This window comes from Arachis ipaensis, chromosome B5, assembly GCF_059453495.1.
Source record: "Arachis ipaensis isolate K30076 ecotype BB chromosome B5, ASM5945349v1, whole genome shotgun sequence".
NCBI lineage: Eukaryota > Viridiplantae > Streptophyta > Magnoliopsida > Fabales > Fabaceae > Arachis > Arachis ipaensis.
The window spans coordinates 155,583,155-155,610,704 of NC_142440.1; the positions used below are offsets into that span (position 1 = coordinate 155,583,155).

Below are 27,550 nucleotides of genomic sequence, written 5' to 3' on the forward strand. Positions count from 1 at the left end.
TCAACTCGAAAAGTTAGTTCAAAATCGTAAGTCGTTGAATCGTAAGACGGAACGTAAATGTGACTCATAAAATATAAAATTATAAATTATAAAAAATCTGATAACACAAATTTACAAGTTAAAAGTCACAACTCATAACAAAGTTCAATCACAAATCAAAACACAAATTCACAACTCACATATTTAGACGACATAAAATAAAATTAAGTAATAAATAAAGTAATTAAATTACTGCAATGAATAACTAATTACGACATAAAAAATCTGCTACCTTTATTTGTGCATTACACCATATTTCAATCATCCTTCATAGAGTATCCGTTCATTTTGTAGCATAAGTATTTAATTTTTGAAAAACTATGTCCAATGCCATAATAATAAATTAACAATTCAAGTTTTCAGAAGTGAAGAACAGCTTTGTTGTGATTTGTGAACACAAATCACTAAAATAAACAATCACTGAACAGGGAAGGCAAACCAAATTTAAAACTTACCTAAAATCACTAAACAGGATAGACAAAGAGCGCAGTAGACGGCAACAACCAACCATGAACACCGGTAGTCAATGACACAGAGCATTCTAATGCAACACTAAATCAGCAACATTCTAATGCAGTCACAGTTGCAGTTAGGGAGAGCCAGAAAGACAGAGATACACTCTCAGGCGTCGTCGCGACAAGCCTTACGGGTCACGGTAACACAACTTTTCTTCTCCGATTTGGTGATTTCATAATTCAGAGGGAGTTCAGAGCTTAGAGGGAGGGAAAGTAATAGATTAAATGAGGTAAAAACTGAAAAAGACAGTCATAGATTGAGGAAAAATTGCTAGGATAAACAGTTCAAGAAGAATTTGTAGGGACATTTACCTTTTTCACTTCAGATTGGGCTTTAGGGTTTGAATTGGTTGCAATTTGGGCAAAAAAAAACTGCTTCTACAGTTTTCTTGAAACTAAAACGCAACCTTGCTAGAAACTCGCGATTCCAGCGTTTGAACGTGTTTCTTCGGCGATTCAGAATGGAGCTGCTTCCTAGAAGACGAAAAGCATAAATAAGACGGGAGGGAGAAACAAAATTGTAGAATCGTGCGATTCTACAAGTAGAGTTGCGATTTTAACTACTTTGTTTATTATTAAATATATTATAAAATTTATATATTTTTAATTCTTTATATATATATATATATATATATATATATATTAAAGATACTAACCAAACAAAGCTTATAGTATAATCATTTATTATTTGTCGCATGCAGGAAGAAAGAGGAACAACACTTCTTATAACATAGCTGTATAAAGTAATATACGCCATTGAATTGGCGCTAAAACAATCATAATCTCTTGTAGATTCACCTACCGCCTTCCCCTCCTCATTTATATCTTCAACCTACAAACTGAAGTTTTATTAATAAAAAGCTAAAAATTCAGATATAGTTATTTTTAAGTAAAATTAATAATTAAGAATAATTAAATAATTTAATTGATTTAACTAAATTTTTATTTAATAATTTTTAATTATAAATTTCACATCAAGTTAACTGAGTTTCTACCTAATAAAAAACAATTTGAATGTGCATCCTCAATACTAGTAGTGTACTACCAAAATAAAAGGAACTTGAATTAATTGCTCCCAATCTTTTTATGAATTCCTTCCACTCACTTAAAAACACACACAAAACAAAATGGAAGAAAGAAGTGATTCCTATGCCGAAGCCCCAAAATTAAGTCTATCTTGGTCTACGCAACTTTATATTTCTTTCTTGACTATTATAAATGACTTTGCATGCCGCCCTAACGGCTCCGTCAACCGCCGTTTCTACAACCTCTTCGACCGCAAGACCAAACCCAATGCCAACCCCGTTAACGGGGTCACCTCCAAAGACGTCATCGTTGACGCAGCAAAAGACGTTTGGTTCCGCCTATTCACCCCCTCCTCTATGTTGGGAATAATACACAATTTTTTTTTGAGAAAATACCTTTCACAGATAAATAAAATAGATACAATCACAACACAAAAATTTAACGTGAAAAACCTCAATTACTGGAGAAAAAAAAACCTCACAACACTTTCTAATCAAAGAGTATAGAGGAAAAGAAAAGTCAGATACAAGTTTTAAGTGTTTTCGACCGGTGCAAAAAATATGGAGAACTTAGTCTCATATTTATAGCCTAGGCCACCCACTCCATTTGCTATCTTAAGCAATGTGGGACTAATTCAACCAAATCCTAACAATCTCCACCTTGATTGAAATAGTCACACATCTTCAGCTTCCATAGTTAACACCGACAATTCTTTGCTGTCATTGTCTATACCGACAATCATAGTTCAGAGAACTATCATACTCCACCATGAAAGTATACTCACTTGGAATTAGACCACTCCAAGCATTTCGCCTTGGTACAGATCGAAACCTTGCTGAAAATTCATGGTGCAACTTCCAAATTGGCTTTTCCTGGAAGTTCTTCAGCCATCGACATAACTCCGCCACACACCTTGCATCTCAACGCCAACCAATGCCCGTGTGCAATTGTGGACCCGATTGCCACAACTTATCCTTATCCATAGCAGTGCGGCAATACCATGAGGATACTTCTTATCTTCTAGAGAACATCATCTTCCATACCAAAGATCTTCTCCTTCAACGCCTTGTACAAACCTGATTGTATCAACACATCTTTGACTTGTATTTGCCACAAGCCAAAATTAATTCTTCCATCAAATTTCTCTATTTCAAGCTTCACAGCACTTGAATATCCTGACATTGTTGCAACCGTATACTGGAATAGTATAACTCAACTGTAGACCGTGCACTAGGAAGGGTCTCTATGAAAGAGAGGTGGGTCACAATGGACACACTTAAATACCAAGTCTTTCCTTAGCCAGAACATTTCCAAACTGCACTCTCACAGTGTCACACTGCCTTCCAGCAACAACAACAGCAACCAAAGATCAACCTCAAGCCACAGGACAAAATTCTTTTCTGATGTAGAAGGTCAGACTAGGCTGCAATCACAGAGCATACTAAGAATAAATCCCACCGAACCAGGCTCTGATACCACATGTTGGGAATAATACACTATTCTCCTTTGAGAAAATACCTTTCACAGAGAAATAAAATAGACACAATCACAACACAAGAATTTAACGTGAAAAACTCCAATTACTGGAGAAAAAAAAACCACGGCCGTTGTCAAATGACAACCAAAGAATATCACTATGTGAAAATTGTTACAACATATAGACTTCTTTCTCTCTAATACCGGCACCCCAGTACACCCACACTCTCAAAGAAAATATTTAACTACACCTCATAACACTCTCTAATTAAAGAGTATAGAGAAAAAGAAAAGTCAGATACAAGCTTTAAGTGTTTCCGACTGGTGCAAAAAATATAGAGAATTTAGCCTCATATTTATAGCCTAAGCTACCCACTCCATTTGCTATCCTAAGCAATGTGGGACTAATTCAACCAAATCCTAACACTCTACCACCGCTCACGGTGTCACCCTCCCCGTTGTCATCTACTTCCATGGTGGCGGATTTGCATTCCTCTCCCTAGCTTCCGTCGTTTATGTCGCACTCTGCCGAAGATTTTGCCATCAACTCAATGCTATCGTTATCTCTGTCAACTACCGCCTTACGCCGGAGCACCGTTACCCTTGCCAGTACGACGACGGATTCGCCGCGATGAAATTCCTCGAAGAGAATCCCTCGGTGCTGCCGGAAAATGCTGACTTGGCAAAATGCTTCCTCGCCGGCGATAGTGCTGGCGCCAATTTGGCGCACCACGTGGCAATTCGGATTACGCAGTCGTTACTCCGAAAAGTCTAGGTCCTCGGTTTGCTCTCGATCCAGCCGTTCTTCGGAGGCGAGGAGCGGACCAAAGCGGAGATCCAACACGATCGGGTGCTGCTGGTGTCGGTGGCAAGGATTGATTGGATGTGGAAGGTGTTCTTACCAAACGGGTCGGACCACGGGTCATGTAACGTATCGGGTCCAAATTCTTTGGATATTTCAGGGCTTAATTACCCAAATACCCTTGTGTTTGTGGGCGGGTTTGATCCGTTAAAGGATTGGCAAAGAAGATACTATGAGTGGTTAAGGAAATCAGGTAAAGTGGCTCAGCTAATTGAGTATCCAACTATGTTCCATGCCTTTTATGTATTCCCTAATTTGCCTGAATCTTCTCAATTGATCTCACAAGTCAAAGATTTCATCGCCAATAGGGTGTCTAATTCCAAAGAATCATTAGTATCATTATTAAGTTGACTTTCTTCACAATATGCTTAAAGTTTATTAGTTTTCTCTACTAGAGACAATACTTGATACCTGTCATATGGTATTAAAATTAAGACTAGGATTAAAATTAAAGTCTGTAAGTTTGTAGATGAATTATTATCAGTGAATCACGTGATGATGCAAAATTTAATAAATATAAAATTAATACTAGATAATACTTAAATATTAGTTTTGATTTTTTTATATATTTTAATTGACGATAATCAAGTTTGAACTCTGAGTCTTTAAACACTTAAACAAGGTACAATCCGGAGCATGGGCAATTAACATAATATGTGGTAATCAATGCACAAATCAGCCAAAGGTCAAAACCTAACCCCACCTGCCCTATCAACACATTGTGTGGGTGGCGTTGTCCCCTAGTCTCAACCACATCATTCCTTTATTTGCATGTACGAAAAACAATGAATAAATTACCATTCTAATCTTTTTCAAATGTCAAACGAGACAATCTAATTCAATATTCTAATAGATTAATTCGATAAAATTATCTAACAAATTATTCATGTTACATAGTTTTATCGAACATGAACAATTTTTACATATTGACTTAGTTATATTTTTATAGTTAAAAATGATAATTTATTAAAAAATAATAATCTCTTTTTTCAACAAATTTGGATCTCTCGGACCTTATTAACTCCTTTTCATCTATATTATATATACTAGTATATGATTAGTCCATCATTTTATTTTTTAAGCATGTATACTAATAACACAAATGGAATTAATTAAAATAGTTAAAATGACTAAAAGTTTTTGGGTTCAAACCTTAAAAATTGAAAAATATTTAACATTTACTTTTTAAAATGAGGAGTGTTAGGAGACTAGCAATTTTTGTGTTTTGTAATCATCAATAATCTTTTTAATAGTGTGAAATTACATCTAATAATAAGAGATCACTCACTTTTTTTTTTATGGTTAAGTACTAACCACAAAACACAAAAGTTGCTGGCTCTAGACTTTTCCTTCGAAATATAGAGAGTGAATCTGTTACTCTTATTTCAATGGAAAATTTTTTTACAAAAATATAAAGATAAAGGATAATTTTGAAAATCATGCCCTACGAAAAGAGATATAGCGTCTTCTTCATATAAACCAAATTTTTAATTTTAAACTTTTCCAAAATTAAACACAAAATGTTAGACTTTTTAATTTTTTTTGGAAAAGTATAGGTAACAAACAAGATTTTTGAACAATGTGTAAATAATGTGAATTAATAGAGTTAAAAGAGTAAATTTAATCAGTAGCATTAAATTAAGATGTTGTATATTTTCATTTGATTGGTGATTGTTCATGTTGTTCAAAATTTTCATTGTTCCCCTAGGACTCCCCATTTTTTTTATCCCTTTTTTCTTTACCTCTTATATTATTTATTCAAAACTACTGATCAAATTTACTCTATGAATAAGAGTGTTTACTTCATGGAAAATGAAAGAAATTAAAGCCTCACCTTTACAATTCTTCTAACACATAATCTCAGCGTAAACCCAACACAAGTCTTGTATATCACAATTTACCGATCATCTCCTCCACATTTGTTTATATAAACTAATCATAGCAAAACTATATAAAGAAATCTTCACTATATCTAAATTTAACGTCTATTCTATTTTATCATCGTTTTATGATTATCTCAATCACTTTTCATTCACTTTCAACAAACATAGATACATAACTCAAAATATGACAACAGAAGGTGATTCTCAATTACCAAAACTATCCCTTGCTTGGCATACACGGTTCTCCCTTTCTTTGTTCGCTGCTCTAAACGACATTGCATGCCGCCAAGACGGAACCGTTAACCGCCGTTTCACCAAAATTATCGACCGTAAGACCAAACCCAATGCCACTCCCATTAAAGGTGTCATCTCCAAAGACGTCACCGTTGACGTTACAAAAACCGTTTGGTTTCGCCTTTACAGTCCCTCGGCTACTACTGTTGACGGCGACGCCACCCTCCCTGTCCTCGTCTTCTTCCACGGCGGCGGATTCGCGTTCTTCGCCCCATCCTCTTTCAGTTACGACGCAGTTTGCCGTAGATTCGTTAGGCAACTCAATGTCATTGTTGTTTCCATCAATTACCGCCTAACGCCGGAGAACCGCTACCCCAGCCAATACGACGACGGATTCGCCGTCGTGAAATTCCTAGACGAGAACCCCTCAGTCTTGCCGGAAAATGCTGACGTATCAAAATGTTTTGTGGCTGGTGACAGCGCGGGTGCCAATTTGGCACATCACGTGGCAGTTCGGGTTGCACGGTCGGAGCTCCAAAAAATCCGGGTAATCGGGTTAGTATCAATACAACCATTCTTCGGTGGCGAGGAGCGAACCGAGGCAGAAATTCGGCTTGGGGATGGTGCACCGTTGGTGTCTATGCCAAGGACCGATTGGCTATGGAAGGTTTTCTTGCCGGATGGGTCGAATCGAGACCACGAGGCGGTCAATGTGTCGGGTCCCAATGCCATGGATATTTCGGGTTTGAATTACCCGAGTACCCTTGTGTTTGTGGGCGGGTTTGACCCGTTACAAGATTGGCAAAGAAGGTACTTCGATTGGTTAAAGAAATCAGGAAAAGAGGCTCAGTTAATTGAGTATCCAAGCATGTTCCATGCATTTTACTTGTTCCCTAATTTGCCCGAGGCCTTTCAGTTGATCTCACAAGTTAAGGATTTCATCACCAAGGAAGTCTCCAACTCCAAATAATCTGTTGAATTATTATGATTGAGTCATGTAACATTAACAATGCAACAATTAACCAAGTTCTATTTGAATGGTATTTTAAATATGTAAATATATAGAGATAGAAAAACAATAAAAATATGGATTTAAAATAGAAACTAGTCTATGTTTCTGTGTTTTCATAGGATAATACATAAAATTATATAAAATTTTTATTAAAAATTAAACAAAAAGTATATATAATAATTATTATAATAAATATTTTATAACTTAAAAATATTTAAAAAAAAAGTATTTATCTTAACTAATTTAGATTAGTTGAGTGATCTTCTCACTAGTTTGTTTACATACGTATTAGGAGTTTGAATTTCGCTTTGTGTATAGCAATCTATTAACTAACGGTAGACCTGTAACAAATAGAGGATTAATACGCGGTGAGTTAACAAATACCGTAAAAAAAATATTTGTCTTCAATGTAGCACGATTTCTCATTTATAGTAATACTTATAAAAATTTGTCTTTTTTTAAATTTACCGAGGACAATTTTATTTATTAGTATTGTATTCATTTTTGAAGTAAAAATAATATAATCAATATTGTTACGTCTAAAATCTTCACATTTTATGACATAATTTTTAAGTTTCCAAACTTATAGACTTACAATCATTACAAAAACTATTAAATTGATTAATATTTCTTGATAACATTACTGGAATACCATCATTGAGTATTAATTAATGTGAAGGGAAATCAATAATAAATTTTGTTATTCAATATAACATTTGTTCTATTAGAAAATAAATTAGTATCTCTAAATTGGTAAATATATCTTCTTTCAATTTTTTACATTATTTTATCTAACAATATTTGTCATTGAAAAATAACAAATAACCACATTATCCTATAATATGATGTACAAAATAATATTTTATCTTAAAATGAATTATGATTAAAATTTATTTTTTTTTAATTTTCATACTCAAATTTAAATTTGAATTCAGAATTGATTAACAACTCATTCTTTTTTAATTTTAATAACAAAAATAAAATTAATTAGATGTAAAATATTTAACATTTAATAATTTCAATCATTCAAATTTTAATTACTAAAAACTGAATTAAAAATTAATTACAACTCAATAATCAATAATAATAAATATTAATAATAATAATATTAATAATAATAAATAGTAAAAGAAAAAACATTTGATATTTTTTTCAAAAAAAGAAAAGGGGTTAGAAAAAGCCAAAAAGGAACCAATTTTCTTCCACGTAATCTCTATGATTTACACACACACACAGTCTCAACTACTTCCAGTAATGTAGACGAAAAAGGAAGCTTGGTTAGGTGGTTAAATCCAACTATAAATGTTGATTTTCTTTTCACCGTCTTTTACTCTCTTTAGGACTCTGTGTAAAGAACTAAAGTAACGTCTCGTCAAAAGAAATCAGAAAATAATACACAGAATGGCAGCTGAAGGCAACTCCGAAACCCCAAAACTATCACTTGCATGGCACATGCGATTTTCCATCTCTTTGTTCGCAGCTGTAAACGACGTCGCATGCCGCTCTGACGGTACAATCAACCGCCGTCTCCTCAAATTCCTCGACCACAAGACCAAACCCAGTCCCCTCCCAAGTAACGGCGTTACTTCCGAAGACGTCACAGTCGACGCCGCAAAAGACGTCTGGTTCCGACTCTTCACTCCCTCAACCCCCGTCGCAGGCGCTACACTCCCCGTCCTCATCTTCTTCCACGGAGGCGGATTCGCGTTTCTTTCCCCGGCCTCCTTCGGCTACAACGCAGTCTGCCGGAGATTGTGCCGGAGACTCAACGCCATCGTTGTCTCCGTGAACTACCGCCCAACGCCGGAGCACCGCTACCCCTGCCAGTACGATGACGGATTCGCTGCCGTGAAATTCCTCGAAGAGAATCCCTCTGTCCTGCCGAAAAATGCTGATTTGGCAAAATGCTTCCTCGCCGGCGACAGTGCCGGCGCCAATCTCGCACACCACGTGGCAATTCGGATCGCACAGTCGGAGCTTCAGAAAGTCCGGGTCCTCGGGTTGGTATCGATCCAACCGTTCTTCGGCGGCGAGGAGCGGACCGAGGCAGAGATCCGGCTCGGGAACAACGCCCCGCTTGTTTCAGTGGCGAGGACCGATTGGCTGTGGAAGGTGTTCTTACCAAACGGGTCGGATCGGAACCACGGGTCTGCGAACGTGTCGGGTCCAAATGCATTGGACATATCGGGTCTGAATTACCCAAATACCCTTGTGTTTGTGAGCGGGTTTGACCCGTTACAGGATTGGCAAAGAAGATATTATGAGTGGTTAAGGAAATCAGGTAAAGTGGCTCAGCTAATTGAGTATCCAACTATGTTCCATGCCTTTTATTTGTTCCCTAATGTGCCTGAATCTTCCCAATTGATCTCACAAGTCAAGGATTTCATCACCAAGGAAATCTCCAATTCTGAATAATGATCATTGTTATAATACAGATATGAATTTAGTTTTTAAGGTTAATGGTCAAGATAATCACTTCAAGATCACATGTGTCAATTTGGTTATTTAAAGATATAATATGGATTTAAATTGGTCCATTTCTGTGCGTTAGATTATAATGTGTTACAAAATGATTTATATATCAATCTAACTCCCGGATGTATCTTTCATGACCAATTTGAGGCGTATGATCATTTCAGCAACTATTTTGACTATTAACCCTTAGCTTTTATCTTTGTTGATAAATCATGAAATCTTATTAGTTACTATTCTGTAGATTAGTATGGTATTTTCTATCTGTTAGTAAATGTCAATGTTATTTGATCTTATTTGTGAGAAATTCAGTTGATAGAAATTAGTAAATATGTTGTTTTATGGAGCAATGCAGTAGTTACTTTTTTATGCCTTCTGTGAAGTGTGGCTCGATGTTTTTCTTTGTTATCAAATTGAGATTCTGCGTTTGCAAAAGCCGTTGATAACTAAGTTGTGTTGTGTTGTGTGCCAAGCATTAATCTGTAGAGCCGAAAGTTTTGGTGGGTTAATGTCAATTGTCTTTGATCAACAAGTTGGTGACAATAATTGAGTTGGAACTGTTTGATGAAGGACAGCTGCGATTGTCTAGCATTATCAAGGGCCTAGTGATACATATTTATAGTAGCATGTGCTCATTTTATGACCAGATATTGCTTGATAAGGAAATAGAGTAATTTGTCTTATTTAAGATATTAGAATATCTTTGACTCTGCTATTTTTGCTTTGCGGTTCTAGCTACATTTGCAGTTAGTTTCTTGGAAACATGCTATAGTGAGATATGGTTTTACATTTGCCACAGTCAATAAGTAAATAACTAAATATTTAGAGAAGTTTTCACTTTTCAATAAGTAGGTAATGATACGAGATACAACATTACAATGAGTTGAGTAAATTCCCAACGAGTTTGGCTGTATATAAGAAAATAATATTAAATTTTCCCTGTAGAGTTAAAAATTTTACTTTTGAATGCAAAAGTATTAAAATCTCTTCACTATTATCGTTGGGAATTAGACTGATAAACTCCTTTAAGATGTGACTGAATGAAAGGGGAAGCAAAGTTTGTAGTATATGGAGAACCATGGTCCATCTTTCTAGGGCCTACTATGCCTATTTGCTACTATGTTGTTGATGGTTAATGTCCATTTTAGGCACGTCTTATTCCTGCATTTGAAACACAGTTTAGCGGCCAACGACATGTGTGCCAAGTTGACAAATTTTATCTATTAATAACAACTATACATTCTTATAGTTATTATATGTATCTTCCAGTACATATATCTATGTATATTATCTATAGATATAATTTTCTGAACAGAAAAAGATTGTTGTATAAACTGAACTATATCACAGACTAGAGATAGATAGTTAATATATTATCTCACTTTTAATATAATTGTTAAAGACGAAAATTTACATGTAACTACTGTCTTCATGTAAAATTAATAGATAAAAACAATTACATGATTTAACATGTTTGACTAAATTATCATTTAATAATTCTTAACTATTAACTTTAAATAAAACAATTACATGTGAATTTTCAGTGGTATTAAAATTAATTGCATTACGAAAAAACGTTTTCAAGAAACAACAATCTTGAAAAGTACAATATTTTCGCCTTCTTTGGTAAAATAAGTAAATAACAGTAAAAAATCTAAAACATCACTCATCAAGAGAAATCCAATTTGACAGTAACCAGTTTTGCGTTGTCTACAAGGAATTCTTTGGTTACATGAAGCTATGAGAATTACCCTAAAAACATTTACAATTTCTTGAAGACTAGTCCAATCCAAGAATATGAAAAGATGAATGCCTAAATAGAGCTCTTACTTTCCACGGCTTGTTTAAGCTTTCTGCCTAATGCAAATGCCAAAGGAGGAGGAACAGCATTACCAATCTGTCTGTGCTTGTGTATGATGTTACCAGAAAATTGATAGCAATCAGGAAAACCCTGCATTCATAGATAAAGAGAACATTAAGCAGATGATATTTTCACTAATAAATCAACAAAATTAATTTCCATTCTCTTAGGATTCCATTACTTCTCATATCATCGGTTATCATGATAGTTAACCTAACTAAATTTGAAGACTTACTTGTGATCGAGCACATTCGCGAACAGTAAGAATCCTATCCTGGTCTGGATGGAAGCACATTCCAACCTTCCCCATTGGTTGAGGGTCTGTGATAGAAGTTGGGAAGTTTCCTTCCCAATCCAACCTACCAAACAGTCCCTTCCATTGATTATGGCGCTTAGCTGTGTTTGGCAAACACCATGGTATCAAATCAACAACTTGTCCAGTAGACAATTTTACCTGCATTTCATCGTAGATCACAAATTAGACAAACAGAATAAATTAGCAAGTTGTTTTAGGACATTCAATAATTAAACTTCAACCTTTTCATCTGGAAGGTCACGCCAATCAGCACCTGGTCTCTTAGGAATTTTCTGACATCTAATCAAGTTCAACTCATTCATCTCCTTTGATATATGATCAGTCAAGACAGCCATATCCCCGCGAATCTTCTTTTGAAACCATGAGACAGGCTCTTGTTTATACTGTCCAACACAAATACAAGCAACTCATACGTATAGGAGAACTATAAAAGGATATCTAGCAGGCAATGCTACAGTTTTACATACCTCCATGTTTGCTTTAGAGGCTCCATTCGCCACAGCCGGGAGTTCACCAATAGTATCCCGAACAGTTATTGCACGCAATGGTGCACCATTTGCGGTACTGCGGACAGCAGCATACTGAACACCTTCTGATAATGTGATTTTCAACTCGGGTGCAGCAAAGACATGCATTGGCTCTGGCCACTCAGGAAGCACATCATCTGGGGAGGCTGCCCATATAAATGCACGTTTTCTTGACTGTGAAACTCCAAAAGCTCCAGCTTCAAGGATACCAAACCTCACCTTTTGGAAAAGCAAAGCAGCATTAGTAAGTTCTTTGAGACTCTAAAGTGCAATCAATTGGATAAATAAATATGCACTCATGTAAATTTACCTGATAACCCATCTCAAGAAGTGAAGCCAAGGTTAAACGGAATGTCTGCCCCTTATTGAAGGACACAAAATTCCTCACATTCTCTAACAAGAAATACCTTGGCCGGAAATAATCGGCAAAGGATAAGAATGCTAATATCATCTCGCACTGGACTTTGCTCCAAGTACTTTGGTTGAATCTGTTCATACCCGAGAAACCCTGCAAAAATATACAATTCAATTACTACAAGAGTATTATTATCAGTATAAGTGAATTACTGAAACTAAGTTAGCAGCTTTACAGACCTGGCATGGAGGACCCCCATTAATGAAATCAACTTGGCCAGGCATTGGTAAGCTACTCAGTTCTTTCTCATCAAGTTTTGCAGCTAACTCTGTAGCCTCAGTTGTTGAGATACAATCATCTGTGTCCCCACACTTCTCCATAATAGCCCTATATTGCAACACAATTGTAAGTTACTTTAAAATGGTTTCCACTCTGTTGAACCTTGGGGACTGGAATATTTATATTGTAAATCAGATGATAATTACCTAAGAATAACATTGCAATTGTTAACAAACACCAATGCTTCAGGATGATTGGCTCTAAATGCATCCCCAGCAGGTTCTTCATACTCAATGGCCCATTTAGTTAATGTAATCCCTGAAACAATTAAGTGTTAACACACAAGTGCAAGCCATATGTATTTGATAACAAACATGGTTATATTTCTAGCTATAATAATGTAGTAAGAATTACCTGACTGTTGTAACCCCTGCGATAAACCACCACAGCCAGCAAATATGTCCAATGTTGATAAACGTTTTTCATCCAATGTTCCTTCTTTTGCACGCTCTGAAGTGACTTCTCCCTCCTTACACTTTCCTTTTCTCTTCCTAGCTCCAGGATCACCAGAGCTTCCACTTGAATATTTTATTTTGATATGAGCTGGCAACTGCAAAGCAAATAAAAAAGATTGTCAAGTATTGGAAATCATTCAATTCAACCAATTGATGGTTTACAAGAACATAATATACATCCATGAGAATGCCAACAGTAAAATACCTGCTTGAGCGATCCAGTTGCAGGATCATACAAGTGCTCACAGAAAAATACATTTTGTAACACTCCAATGGCACTGCTTTCAGTGATATCATTCTTCCTTCTGAGTTCACATTTTCCCTCTATGGATTCTACTGATATTGTGCAGGTTTCATCACTGTAATATACCTAATTTTATAAATCACAAAATCTAAGTCAATAGAAGAAATTACACACAGAAAGGACATAAATGGAGCTAATACCCAAAAGAATATCACTATATCATTTTAAAAGATTATGTTCACCATTCACCAAACAATGTTTTTCTAATATTTTGAAGAATATTGCAATATGTTTGTGTTTGTGGTGCCTTTTTAGCTTCAAAGTAGCTTTTACCTCTTGAAGATCTGAGCAGTATGCCTTCGCACTTGATATATCTTCTGGTCGGTAAAACCTTCTGACTTTAACCTCTGTGGATTTAATTTCAGCTTGTTTCACGTCCTTTTTAGTAATGATCTCCAGCAGTTGGCACACAACATAAGGTTTAAGCCCTACATTCCTCCCACTTTTGTGAGTTGCCTGCTCTGTCCTTTCATCTAAGTCAAAAGGACTTGCATAAACATAATCACTAACAGAATACTGAGTCCCTCTGAGTACAAAACCAGATTTAGATGAAACTACTTTGAAAGTATCTCTCTCCTTTTCATCTTCATTTAATTTGCAAGAGTGACAAATGCCAGACCCCAGGCCTAAAGAATCAAATGGAATGCTGAAGAAGGCACCTCTTTCAGGCCAATACAAACTTTTGCAATAATATTCAATAGGCAACCCTTTTTTCTTCCTGTCTTCTGCTCTAGCCCTATCATTTTTATCCGCAATAATGTTTTGTTTTCGATGCTGACATCCCCAAGGCCTTTTCCGAATATCTACCGTAGCAGGCTGCATTATATCCGCCAGTTTCAAGTCCCTACACTCATTAGTGAGAAACACCTCTCTCTCATTTGCAGTGTTGCCAAGAACAGTTTCACAACCACGCTGCATTAGCCTTCCATGAAACATTTTTCCTCCATTTCTTGTTTCAAACATATATTCAACAAAATAAATATCCGGAAGTACATCTGATTCATCAACTTCCACTAACACAGATCCTCCTACAGCAACCACTTCCCCATGAATAACAGCCTGTTTATAAAGAAGATATCCAGAACTCATCTTACCCTGAGGATCACCATCCCATCGTATTTCTCTTTCTGAAGAAAATGTTTTGGGCTGTTTTGAAACTGAATGTGACTTTGGGCTTTCCTCCAAACATGTCTCCTGCTCAGGATCTTCATCTTCATTTTCATCCTGCTCCTCAACTTCATCCTCATCCTTTGGCTCAGTTGCTGCTCCCTCTTTTGAATCCTCTGGCAAGTGGTTTGAGTAATACTCTCCCCATATTCTATTGATCAGCTTTGTTGTAGTAGCTTGCATAGCTTTTCTCTTGGACACAATAGAAGCTACTGCAGCTCTAGGATTTAGATTTGGTTCACTTTTAGGTACGATTTTATTCTTCTTTACTAACCATTTAGTATGGTGCCGTGCTTCCATTTTGCTCATTAGTCCAGTCACAAAAGGAGACTTTCTGATCTTATCGTCAGGAAATTCTGCAAACAGTTGCAGAATGATCTGTCCATGGACAACAACATATCTCTCAACAGCAGCTGGATCAGAAGAAATATAGGAGCGATGGTCATGGGCAAACTCGGCAGCTTTCTTTATAACATCTCCAAAGGAAAGTCGGGACACTCGGCTCTGCTCTTTCAGCATAGTGATAATATTGATAGCAAGCCTTGCAGTTTTCAATACTGTGTTATACCAAGGAGCATACTGCTTTGATGGCTTGCCAAGTCTATACCTGAAAGGAATTAGGATCAATTCATTGAGCCTATAAATATTGACAGATACAAAATTAAAATATTTCAATAGGAACTATGACAGATATAATAACAAAATAATTCTATTAAATATGTGCTTAAAATATATGAATGCTTCACTACATGACCAATAGATTTGTGGCAGATAATGTGATTTATTTGCATTAGTTATGCTTGCAAATAATTCAGACTTCAATACACAAGTCAAAAATGGATTTTCTAATTTTATATCACAAACTAATCTCTCAAGTATAAAAACAACAATCAGTATTCAAAGTATGCATCAAGATACAAAAACAAATGGCACCTTATTGAGAAATGCAAAATAAAAAATAATAAAATCAAAATTTTGAAAAGTAATAAAGGTATTTAGTTTAGACAAAGGCAAGTACCAGGCAAGATCAGTCCGGATTAATATGAAAATCATGGATGAGCCAAATTCAATCATCCATTCCTTTATGGCACTCAGATAAATTGGCATTCCATCAACCTGTGCTCCTGAAGTAGTTGAAGATTGGCCATCATCAGTATCCAAATGAAAACCACTACCATCATCTTCAGTCATCAAACCTGATCCGAAGATAGTAACATCAATATCTGAACAAGGTTTCATTGGAAGAAGCTCCAATGAAATCAATCTTGCCTCAGAGTTGTATAAAGACCAGTTGTGCAGCATGCTTCGTGGAAGGTCTTCAGGGTCATACACATCATAGTCATTATCGAAAACTAAAAACTCATCAGTTTCTTGAAGGGAGGTCTTATAATATGCTGGAAGCGGATAGTCATTGGCAATCTCATCTTCATTAATTTTGATGTAGTACTTGTTAGAGGAAGAAGCAAATCTGGAGTTTTTCTTAGCTTTCATGGATTTCCAATCTATTTCTTCCTGCAATAGCCTTGCCAACTTTGCATCTTCATCTTCCTCAGCTTCACAAGTCATTGAATCCGTGTGTTTCTTGTTCTCTGCATCTCCAATTCTTAAACTCCCATTTGAAGGTATTACTTGTGCATGTGCATAGTTTGCTTGTTTCTTACTCTCATCTCTAAGAGCAACAAGAGCAGGAATATCTGCAAACAACCTGTCATTTGCCTTGGATGTAATGTCCAAGCCCACGAGCTGCTTATAAATAAATTCACCCTGACTGATAATAAAGTCTTTTATAGATGCAGTTCCAGAAAAGCACTTGCTACCACTCATCAACCGAGCCATGCCAGCAAGTAACTCATCAAGACTTATATCAGGGTCCCCACCAGAAGACTTTGCAAGTCTTTTGTACACTTCAATGCATGTGCGAGCCTTCTCATAAAAATGATCATAAGTTGTTTTGTAACTAGCAGCTGGCTTCAAGCAGTCATAATCAGCAATTTCAGTAGACAGCCATATCACTGGAGAGCCATCTTCATAACCAGAGATGTCCCATGTTTCAATTCTACCAAAGCCTTCACATCGGACTCCTTTCTCCTTTTTCTTGTCAGTACTTTCTTCAAGGGGCAATATAAGGCCCGAGATATACAAATCATTAACCTCCAGCATCTCCAGAGGCTGTGCATTACCATTTTCATCATGAAGAATAAAGTCAGTAATTCTTCTGTTTGGACGACCATCATCTTGTCCAGCTGTCAAGCCAACAGCCACAATTTCTTCATCTACAGTCTGATCTTTCTTCATTTCAATGAGAGAAGATTTCTCGGATATGGAAAAGGATTTCTCCTTCAAACTTTTACATGCTGCAGCTCGCTTGGGCATTTTGCGGGTACCAGAAGGCTGTTCACTTCTCGCCGATGCTGTCCGCTTCTTCTGTTTATTTGCACCCATAACTTCCTCTTTGGTTTTGGAAGCTACAGATTTCTTCTTACTCTTACCTTTTTTAACACCTACAAAACAAATGGATCAAAGAGTAGCATTATCATTTTTATTTTAAAAGACTACAAGGTGAGTAATGCAAAGCTCACAGAAAAAGACAGGCATAGCATATTTAGAGGCATTATAAACATCCATTGCACCTGTAAGGCTGTAATATAGAATAATAAAACAGGTAAGAAACCGGGACTCGCAAAAACAAGCAACCAATAAAGATTACAAAGCACATAGAAGGAAGCAACTACAGGAAAAAAGTAAAAATAAAAAATAAAATGCAATAACGGACATAGTCTTAAATGAGCATAAAATCTAATTGAGAATCATGCAGCCAATATCGGTTACTTAGATTGCACCATAACAATAGAGCTCCAAAATAATTTACAAAGAGACATAAACACTAAAATAAGATAATTTACAAAGATCTAAGGGTATTTACCATGATGGATTTAGGGAAATAAATTCATCAAGGGAAAGAGACATAAACACTAAAATCATGTAATTAAACCTAGTAGTATTGTATGTATGAGCACTGATTAGTCATTACATCCATTATCTATCATTGCTGGAAAACTTGATTCTGAAAAATTAGAGTCATTAAAAGCAGAATAATTAACAAGTTATTCAACCAATGAGTTTGGTGCCCAATGCCTACAAGTTCTACCAGTAAAAGTGTGTATGCATGTTGGAATCTTGGACGAGAAGAAAGGAAGGGGAACAACTTGATGAGCAAAGTAAAGTCCATTTTGTTCTTCACATTCTTCCATTCTCTCATTTTCCTTTCAAGATCCCCATTCACAAACATACCACAAAAAAGCACAACAATCAAATCATGCAACACAGGTACAACAATCATAAAACCATGAGACCGAAAGTATTGCACACAAGTATATATAACACACCATTCCACTATAGCATCATGCATAAGATTGCTAATGACCATTATATCAAAGGATCATACCAAAGTTATAGATTCCGTTGAGGTTAAACTAACATCAAAATATTGTGGAGAAAGCTTTTGAAAGAATATAATAAAAGACAAAGTTTAATTTCACAATTAATCCAAAAGAAACATATAGAAGAAAACAAATGCCTGAAAGCTATCCAATATAACACTAAGCCAGAACCCCGGTAATAACAGATCAATTCAATCAGGAAAAAAAATCCTCAAGAACAGATCTTTAACACGAAAAATCACGAGAAAACACAAAATGCTATTTCAAAATAAAACAAAAAAATCATTCATCCAACACCACACTGATAAAAAAGATTAAAAAAAAGAACCATGGAATAAGAAAAGCATATCATTCTTGTATCGCTCATGCAAAACCACACTAAAATACCTTACTACAAGTAACCTAAAATTGCATGCGAATAGAAACCGGAGAAATGAACGGATTTGTGCTTATATACCTGAATCTGATGTCTGAGAAGGTTCAGATTCACTTGGAACAGATGAATCTAGGAGCGCAGCGGAACCCATTTCTTTTCAAATCCCTTATTTTTCTGCAGAGAAAAGAAAAATGAATGTGGATTTCTGTTTGCAAGTGTAGTTGGTGTGCCTCTTGATGTTATCATTGACAAAGATTTTTTTTTTTCAGCGTTGGCGGGTACACTAAATTTTGGGAGGGAGGGTTTATTTGGCGCCCATTGGAAGAAGCTGCTTTTTATTTGTCTTTTAAGTTTTCAGTGTGTCTCACATGGCAATGTTATTGCAACATTTTGGGTTTCATTTTCCCACCTTTGAGCAATTTGAATATGAACCTATACATTACAATATAATAATATAGATATTTTTACTATATAGATATTTAATTCATTAATTTTGTGTTATAAAATTATTAATTTTATTTGAAGTCTATGATAGCTACTTTAAAAAATATAACGTTATTATTAATGGACTTATTTTATGCTTCCAATATTTAAAAAAAAAAAAAACTTTTTTGAGTAGCTTATTAAAGTTTTATGTTATTATTCTTTAGACAATGCAATTAGTTGTTGAAAAATAACGTTTTCTACTTAATATAGAACAATTTTTGCTTTCAATTTTCATTTTTCTTTTAATGTCTATGCATTGGTCATATTTAGTATTAGATGTATAACTTGTATTATACGAAAAGATAAATGTTAATTGTTTCTAATAAATGTTTACCATGTCAAAATTTGACAAAGTGAGTTTAACCAAAGCGTCAATTGTTGGTTGTCTGTATAATTAACAATTTGATTAACTATATATGGAAAAAATGCTTAGTTGCATTGTAAAAGGAATAAATCACATTTTTATGGTAATTTTTCCAAAAGGAAACATTGGATTCTTTTGATTGAAAGTGCATTCTTTTTCAACACCAGCTTTTAAACTTTGGTGGATACTACCATAAAGATTTTATTATTGTCTTCATATGAAGATGCTTCTTTTTTACCATTAGATGATGAAATGTATGGTTTGATTTTGATGTGTTATAAAAGTGTTATTTTTTTTAAAGTGTGGCTAAACAAACAAAGTACACTTTTAACACAAGAATCTTCATAAAAAGATGTTTTTAGCATCTTCATTTGAGTAGTTGCCTTAAACTTTTTCATATAGTGTTGTTTTCTTGATTTAGGAACGAATCATCTCAAAATTCTCTCTATTAGTGTCATATGTAATCTCTTATCAACAACAAAAATTGAGAAAAGTTTTTGGTTCTAGTCTTTGTTACCACACCATTGACCCTCTTTCATGTGTTTTCCTCCTCCTTCATGTTCTTCACCCATGATAGAATGGAAAGCAATCTTCTTCCATGTAGGAACCAACACAACACAGAGAACCAGGAAACAAAAAATCTTATCATATCACAATTTTGTCCCTTGCTTCCCAAGATACAATTTGAGAGTCAAAGGATGCCTTGCCTGCTTATCGCCAATAGGTAGGCCGTAGGCATTGCCATGCATTGACCCAATCGGACGAAAGGGCAGTGCTGGATCCCTACACTACAAAGCTAGTTGTCGACACCAGCCGTTGCGACACCACCACTGCTGTGTTTTTCATTGCATCCCTTCAGAATTTGACCCTACTAAGTAGATATTATGAGCTATTTAACCTTAATTAACATGTTTCTTGGCTATTACACTTGGTGATTAAGGCCTAATGACCCTTTAGTTATCTTCTTAAGTATTCAATTCTGATGTATAATTAACAATACATCAGGAAGACTGATCATTGGTACATTTTTTATCAAAATATCTACAAGCAGCATGAACAAGACAATTTTATTTAATATTAACATATTTGCTAAAATTGATCCAAATTTACCAACTTAAGTTAATGATCTAATAATGTCTACAGCAGCTTAATGTAAAAGCGAGAACCTCATTTCACTGGGGTCATTCCGTCCCTTAATGAGGATTCATGTTAGAATGAAGTCCCAAAACATGCTCCGGCATAAAATCATGGCGAGTTAGAATCCCAACAACTGGTGGTCTCTGCAATATTTATAGAGATTGTTAACATATTTTACACTTGCAGCATGGGTAAGCTATATAAGTTGTATAAAACTGCATTACAGATGTAAATTGCAACCTTTTACATGCCTGGAGAATGCAAGAGGAAACTTTTGATTATAAATAGTTTTGAGACCTAAATAAGTTAATTGTAGTGCAAGGTAAAGGTATCATACCAGTTGGCTCTTCGGAACAAGACACATGTGCCTGAGTCCGAGTGTGCGGAAAAGAACAGCAGCTTTGGCAAGTGACATTGTCTCAAGCACTGTGTATGGTGATGCATTACTGATAGGATGCAAGTCCACATACATATCCTGCTCTTCCTCCGTGATATCTAGATCTTCTAGTTTTACACCCTTCCCTAGTCCCGGCTTTCCGAAATCCAATGCAGAAATTCTTTGGAAGGTGTCATGGCTCACAAGCACCCTTTCCTTCGAAAAAATCTTCGCCTTCAGCAACACTAGCAAATGGGACCTCAGCACAAGTCCACAGAGCTCCGGTGTATCCGTGAAAGGCGGTTCATTGATGACAGGAAAACCATTGTGCCCTGTATTTTCCAGAGCATGCAGTATATTTCCCACCTTTTCTATACCTGAAAAGGTGATTAGTAGGCCAGAGACGACGTCACGTGCAACCAAATTCTGCATGTAAGGTTCTGCATGAGCCTCCAAATAAGGAATCCCTTTGATCTTCAGTATTTGGTCATAGACACCCTTGTTGAAGGAATCACCCACAGTTTTTGAGATTAGTAATACTATCATCACAAGTGGGAGTAACAAGAGATCATTTGTGAGTTCAAGCAATATGACACAAATTGAGACTGTCATTCTCATGGTGCCACCTAGGAGGGATGCAGATCCAAGGAGAGCAAAGAGTCCCGTGTCAAGAGTGGCGATCGGTTTGAATAGTGTCCCTATAAACCGGCCATACGCAGCGCCGGCAAGGATAACTGGAATGAAAAGCCCGGATGGAATAGCAATGCCATAAGTGACTATCCCAAGAAAGTAGATAGTGGCAAAGTAGATGCCCAAGCTGGAAATATGAAACTCCTTGGTTAACCTCGAGCTGTAGAGATTACGAATAGCATCATCATTGGTGTTTAGAAAGAGTGAAGCAAGATCATTGTAGTAGCCTGGTTTGCACTGAAACCTTTTGTATTCTCCAGACTCATTGACCGAGGGACAGATTTCTGTTTTATCAGTTGGGCAGGGTGCACAGGTTGAAATCCATGGTAGGAAATAATAACAACATGATGTCAAAAGAGAAATTGCAACAACAAGCATGATTTTGAACACTGCACCTTTTCTGCCAAACCAAGATTAAACTAAGGGATTATTGGCTGTGCATGTTAATACATTAGGACTACAACAAATAATGGTGAATAGAAAAGTCATACAAGTAAATGCCTAAATTTATTTAACTTGAATGTGAGAACATACTCATTGATGATGCTATATGTACGAACAACCTTATCAACAAGGTAGTTATACAAACTTCCAAGAAGGCCTCCAATGATTCCCAATAGTATGGTTGCTACTAAGTCACTGGCGCTATATGTTCCCGTGAATGAATTGACATCATAAAGTATCAGACCACCTTCCCCAAATAACCCGCATTTTCCTGTCGAGCAAAACTGAATTGCAACTCTGAAAAAAATAGCAACCACTGCTGTTGTGAAAAATGTTCTCCACAGAAGAGCACTCCGCCACCTAAAGGAATACACCATTCACGAAGTTATGGCCACAATTTATAAATACACATCCAACAATAAAGTAAGCTTGTTAGTATTTTTACCACTTGGTGAAATTACATTTTCAAATTTACAAATTTACAATTACATGAAATTCAGAGAGAAAAAATGAGTAGTCTAAGTAGATAAAGATACCATGAAGCTGCCTCTTCAAGGGCAAAGAGGACACCACCTACTGGAGCACGAAAGGCAGCAGCAACACCAGCAGCCGCACCACAAGTTATCAGGTCTCGCCGATCACGGTCATTTTTGAAATATCTAAGCCAAGACCAAGTCAAGCCATACTTGCGAGATCCACCCTGCCCCAACAAAGAAGCCAAGCATGCACCTGTATGTACCATAGGTCCTTCTTTGCCTACCACAAATCCAGAAGAAACTCCCAGGATAGAACCAATAATCTGTATATGTAGAACAAAAGGTTTCATAAGAAGCTTACTATTTCCCAAGATTCAAAAGTAAAATATCTAAAAGATTGCTTATTATTTTTATCATTCTGCATGCAGTAAGTCCTAAAAAAACCAAGAGAATAGGCAGAAATATATTTACAACTTTAGTGTTATTCACCTTTACAAAAAGAGTGCTCGGAGCCAGTATAGAGTGTGAATCCACACCATTCAGATATGCTTTTACCTCTGGGATACCAGAGCCTGCTGCTGCTGGGGAAATAAAAGCACAAAGTGCACCAGCGGCTGCTGCTAAAACCACATTGATACCGGCATATACAACAAAAGCTTCAAGATATCTGCACCGACACTACCACTCTGTGAGAATGAATGAACAATAGACTAGACACATATAGTGCAGCTCCCTCTTAAATGTACCAACTCCATCTTTCCATATAAAGAAAGACTACATCAAAGGAAAATTCAGTGGAAAAAGAATAAATGCAATGTATTTATAATTTATTTTCAAAGGCCTCTTATATAATAGATCAATTTAAGTTTAAATTAATGGTAATTGGCTTCTAAACCAATAATATAGCATATTTCTCCAGTTAGGATGTAGACAGTTGATTAATAGAAGCGCAATCAAATGATGAAATAAGCACATCAAACACATTAATATCGTTAGAATAGGCTCACCTGTGTTCAGATATGAGACTGGTAGTCCTAAGCAGCTTGAAACCTGCTATGTTCTCAACTGAAATACTATTGAAGAGGCCAATAATTCCAGTACCTAATCCAATAAGAAGAGCAAATCCCCACTTAAGTATCAGATACTGGAATATCTGTACCTTCTTCCTAGACCTCCAGTCTTGCTTAAAAACCTCATTCTCAAAAATCCTGAAATTACAGAAAATAAGTAATCTCACATCATCCCTCTTCCATCAGTAATGGATATGTCAAAACATTAAGACAATGCTCGAGTTGTTGCTTCTTGTAATTTCAGCTAAGTCATAAATAATTACATGGCTATATATGCTGGGAAACTTGTGATAAAATTAACAAAACAAAAGGGATGACAAGTCGGAAAATGTGAAAGGTAAAACTTCAGTTTATCCTCCCCAAAGGTTCACAAATGATGCAGCATACTACAGCCAACAAGGCTCTCGTTACTTCCTTTCCTTACCTTTATTCTCCTTTTCCTTTCAAGTTTCAAGTACAAGGAAAATTAAAACTGTGTCCTCATATTACAAACCGAAAGATATTTACAATAATAATAATAATAATAATAATAATTAATAGAACGGTTGTCAACATTGTTGCCATGTCTCAAGTTGCATAACGGTCACGCTTGTTGGTGATGAACCATTGCATCATTTGGAAAATAAAGAAATGTCTTTTGATGAAAAGTCATAAACATTGAAGGGACATGTTTATGTACGTGGAACTGGGACTGAAGTGTAATTGTTTCATGCAAAACATGTAGATATAATCCCTTGTCTACTATTTCAAGTGCAACATTAACTAAATGTGTATTTTAAGATTTTAACTATTATAAGTTCTGAAATTTTTTTGTTCTCGAGAGTAGAGAATTTCTTAATATGGCTAAATAAGAAATTCATAGATTTTATTATATCCTAAAAGAATATTGTCATCAAATATTTCTCTAAAAAAAGCAATCTAATTGTGCCTTGAAACGATAAAAAATATAAATTTTTGTCATCTTCTACTCATAATTTAAAAAAAAAGTCTCATACAACTTGGTAAAATGATTGAAGCACATCATGTAAAGACAACAATACACAAAAATGGTTTACTAAAATAGAATGATATAAAAGAACCATGTTTGAATTGAATACTGGAAATTTTTATATGAAACACAAACTAGTTTAGTGCATCATAATCTTAAAAAATGGCCAACTAAAAATTGAAAATATGAGAACCATTCAATCAAAACCGGATTTTGTCTTTTCCCTCCTTGAAATGTACCTAGAAGAAAGATAAAAATTATCCCGAAAGAGGCGTAAGCTGCTTACTCGTAGTCAAGGCTTTCAACAGGGCAAAGGTTGGCACCAATTATAGCAGCCTGGGAAGTGGTGTTCCTCCTCTTCAATAGAAGTGGTTCAGAGTATGTCACATTCCTTTCGGAAAACACTGATTCATGCCTTTGCACTCCCTCCTTTGAATGTAGAAAACCTTCACTCTCTATGTCATGCATATCATCATCATCATGAACTACACCATTTTCTTTATACATCTTCTAAGCAACTCCACCTGTTGGTTCCACCTGCATCAGTTGGTGTCCAAAACCTGTTAGTAGATCCAATCTATACCTTACTTGCTAGCTAGTATAACATTGAAGAAAGAAAAAGTAATAAAATGCTCACAAAAAAGGAACCGTAGCAAAAAAGGTATCACAACAAGAATATGTTACACCAATCAATCCAAAGGTCATAGTTAATTTTCAGCTTAAAAAAAAAAACCAATAAATAAATAAATGCTGGCAATAAAAAACGCATGCTAAAAGCCGTGTAAGGTCTTTGTTGCTATGGCTTCTACATAACGCTAACCTAGACCACTAGAATTCCAATCAATAATAAATTGACCTAAACAACTTCCCCAAAATCAAAATTTTAATCCGAAAAATTAATAAATATATAAAAAATCATATATCCAAAGCATCATGCTACAAAAAAAAAAAAAAAAAATTTACAAGGCACGTACGAATTTGATATACCTGTCCCAAAAGAAGAGAAGCAAGCGAAAAAGAGAGGTATCCAGAATTGGGTAGGGAAAACAAAAGAGAAGAAACGGCGGTTGCAGAAATATATATGGATTGAGAAATTGGAAGAAGGTGTGAAGGATTATGGTAAAGGAAAAAGGGAGAATAATCCATTTAATTGTTTCCTTTTTGGTATAGTTATGTAATGATGGATAAGAACAAAGACGGAAGAACAAAAAATATGAGCTGAATCGGAATGAAACCGTTATTGTTAATGAGACTGTTTTCCATTCTGGGGCTTCAGAATTGGCGGGGATTCGGGAACGCTCCACTTTCGGATTCTTCTGGTCCCACCCAATTCACATTTTAGAGAGACAAAAAATTAAAATAAAAAACAGATATTTTTCTTTTTTTTAAATAAATAAAAAAACATATTAATTCTTATAATAATCTTTTTAATTTTTTACCGTTTTAAACATTGGCTATAGAGGGGTTGATTGCGAAATAACAAATAAGGTTAGAAACTATTGTCAGCACAATAAAATAATAGCGACATCCTGGTAATATGATAATGAATTCAATGCGAAATTAAAAAATAATATCTAAAATGATAAAAAAAATTTAAATTATAACTAAAAATATAAATATAATTTTTTTAAATTAATATTTTTTATAATTTTATCTTTTCTAAGCTAATATTTTTCTTTCTTTTATTTCTGATGGCATCTTCTAGCACGATGACAAATAAATAATTAATCCATAGCTTATGAAAATTTTAACCATGTTTTTATAAATATTTTTTTTATAATTTTATATTTAATTATTCTAATAATAGATTATTTTGCTAAAAATATATGTAAAATTATATATATAAATGTACATTATAACTGTTTTTCGGTATTCATAGAAATTTTTGGTAATATTTTTAGGAGTAGTTTGATGACTAGCTTCCAACAATTCTATTTTATTTTTTTCTTTTTACAGAAGAATGCTGAAAAATTCTTCTTTGTAAATAAATCTTATTTCTAAAATAATAATGTTATCATAATAAATATTATCTTGGTCAACATTCTTTTAATGATTTTTTCTGAATGAAATAATTTTACTTTAACTTATATATATATATATATATATTTTTTTTTATTAATTATCAGATTTTTCCCAATCAAATAGAACTTTCCACGTAATTTTAGAGGAAAAAACACATAGTTAACTAACATTTATTAGTACGCAAACATATTTTTTCTTTTTGTCACATTTGAATATTGCATGTCTGCTTGTGCGGCAAAGTTGCAAGTTAGTTAATAGATACCCTTGCCGTACACCTTCGTTAGATTCTTCCATATTACTATTACAATGCATAAAAAAAAAGAAAAAAAAAAGAAAACGTACAATAAAAAATTTTGAGTTAAAAATCAGCCTGCTGTATACTTTATTGGGAGCAATGTAACAGAAAACACAAATAATTTAATTATTATATTAGAGTTAAATTTTGATGTACTCACAATATAATGTTCTCTTAAAGCTGCGTTTGTTTTTAAGAATAGGACAAGACACTGAAAACAGGACAGATACAAAATTTTGTATTCTTGTATTCTGTTTAATGATAAATTATAATAAATTATGAAAATTTAATTTATTCTCATTTTTTTTCATTCAAAAAATTTGAGATAAAAAATATAACAATAAAAAATATAATTATGAAAAATTAACAAGAATAATAAAAAAAAATAAAAAATAAGTTGTATCTCTTGTTAGTATCTCTGTTCCTGTCAGGATGGATACAAAATACACTAATTCAGAGTGTCTCTGAACATATTGTCTTTATCTATGTCTCCTCTGCCAAACACAATTTTGTCTCTCAGCGTCCTGTTAAACAAACACAGCC

General features: G+C 35.0%; 3 protein-coding genes and 2 pseudogenes across 5 annotated transcripts; 3 read left to right on the top strand and 2 right to left on the bottom strand.

The window, feature by feature from the left end:
- The first annotated feature begins 1,681 nt into the window (after positions 1-1,681).
- On the top strand, positions 1,682-4,307 carry LOC107642195 (putative carboxylesterase 18; annotated as a pseudogene).
- Positions 4,308-5,985: 1,678 nt separating this feature from the next.
- On the top strand, positions 5,986-7,005 carry LOC107641468 (putative carboxylesterase 18). The gene has a single exon (XM_016344959.3). It carries the CDS (start codon positions 5,986-5,988, stop codon positions 7,003-7,005), a length of 1,020 nt encoding a protein of 339 aa, XP_016200445.1.
- Positions 7,006-8,319: 1,314 nt separating this feature from the next.
- LOC107644683 (putative carboxylesterase 18 pseudogene) lies at positions 8,320-9,869 on the top strand (annotated as a pseudogene). The gene has a single exon (XR_015883133.1). The product of XR_015883133.1 is annotated as a putative carboxylesterase 18 pseudogene (transcript).
- Positions 9,870-11,052: 1,183 nt separating this feature from the next.
- On the bottom strand, positions 11,053-19,003 carry LOC107644685 (DNA (cytosine-5)-methyltransferase 1). Its single transcript, XM_016348609.3, has 12 exons — positions 18,741-19,003; positions 15,862-17,344; positions 13,950-15,450; positions 13,578-13,742; positions 13,272-13,467; positions 13,064-13,175; positions 12,818-12,965; positions 12,534-12,731; positions 12,164-12,442; positions 11,918-12,079; positions 11,616-11,834; positions 11,053-11,470 (listed from the first exon to the last, which is right to left on the bottom strand). The coding sequence occupies exons 1-12, from the start codon at positions 18,808-18,810 to the stop codon at positions 11,333-11,335; spliced, it is 4,671 nt and encodes a 1,556-aa protein (XP_016204095.1). The 5' UTR covers positions 18,811-19,003; the 3' UTR covers positions 11,053-11,332.
- A 1,408-nt stretch (positions 19,004-20,411) lies between these two features.
- Positions 20,412-25,915, bottom strand: LOC107644687 (chloride channel protein CLC-c-like). Of its 2 annotated transcripts, none has more exons than XM_088488220.1 (8): positions 25,678-25,915; positions 24,977-25,227; positions 23,640-23,840; positions 23,122-23,299; positions 22,693-22,955; positions 22,247-22,516; positions 20,984-22,112; positions 20,412-20,789 (listed from the first exon to the last, which is right to left on the bottom strand). In XM_088488220.1, the coding sequence occupies exons 2-8, from the start codon at positions 25,195-25,197 to the stop codon at positions 20,703-20,705; spliced, it is 2,349 nt and encodes a 782-aa protein (XP_088344346.1). In that variant the 5' UTR covers positions 25,198-25,227; positions 25,678-25,915; the 3' UTR covers positions 20,412-20,702. The 2 variants fall into 2 exon arrangements, with proteins under 2 accessions (XP_088344346.1, XP_088344347.1); XM_088488221.1 differs by having other exon boundaries at positions 20,984-21,872; positions 25,678-25,814.
- Positions 25,916-27,550: the final 1,635 nt, after the last annotated feature.

Coding starts and splice junctions, on each gene's coding strand:
- LOC107641468 (XM_016344959.3), top strand. CDS start 5,986: ATGACAACAGAAGGTGATTCTCAATTACCAAAACTATCCCTTGCTTGG.
- LOC107644685 (XM_016348609.3), bottom strand. CDS start 18,810: ATGGGTTCCGCTGCGCTCCTAGATTCATCTGTTCCAAGTGAATCTGAA. Junction 12,080..12,163: donor CCTCTAAAGCAAACATGGAG/GTATGTAAAACT, acceptor TGTGTTGGACAG/TATAAACAAGAGCCTGTCTC. Junction 11,471..11,615: donor GCGAATGTGCTCGATCACAA/GTAAGTCTTCAA, acceptor CTATGAATGCAG/GGTTTTCCTGATTGCTATCA.
- LOC107644687 (XM_088488220.1), bottom strand. CDS start 25,197: ATGTATAAAGAAAATGGTGTAGTTCATGATGATGATGATATGCATGAC. Junction 22,517..22,692: donor CTTGAAGAGGCAGCTTCATG/GTATCTTTATCT, acceptor GTATTCCTTTAG/GTGGCGGAGTGCTCTTCTGT. Junction 22,113..22,246: donor ACATATAGCATCATCAATGA/GTATGTTCTCAC, acceptor TTGGTTTGGCAG/AAAAGGTGCAGTGTTCAAAA.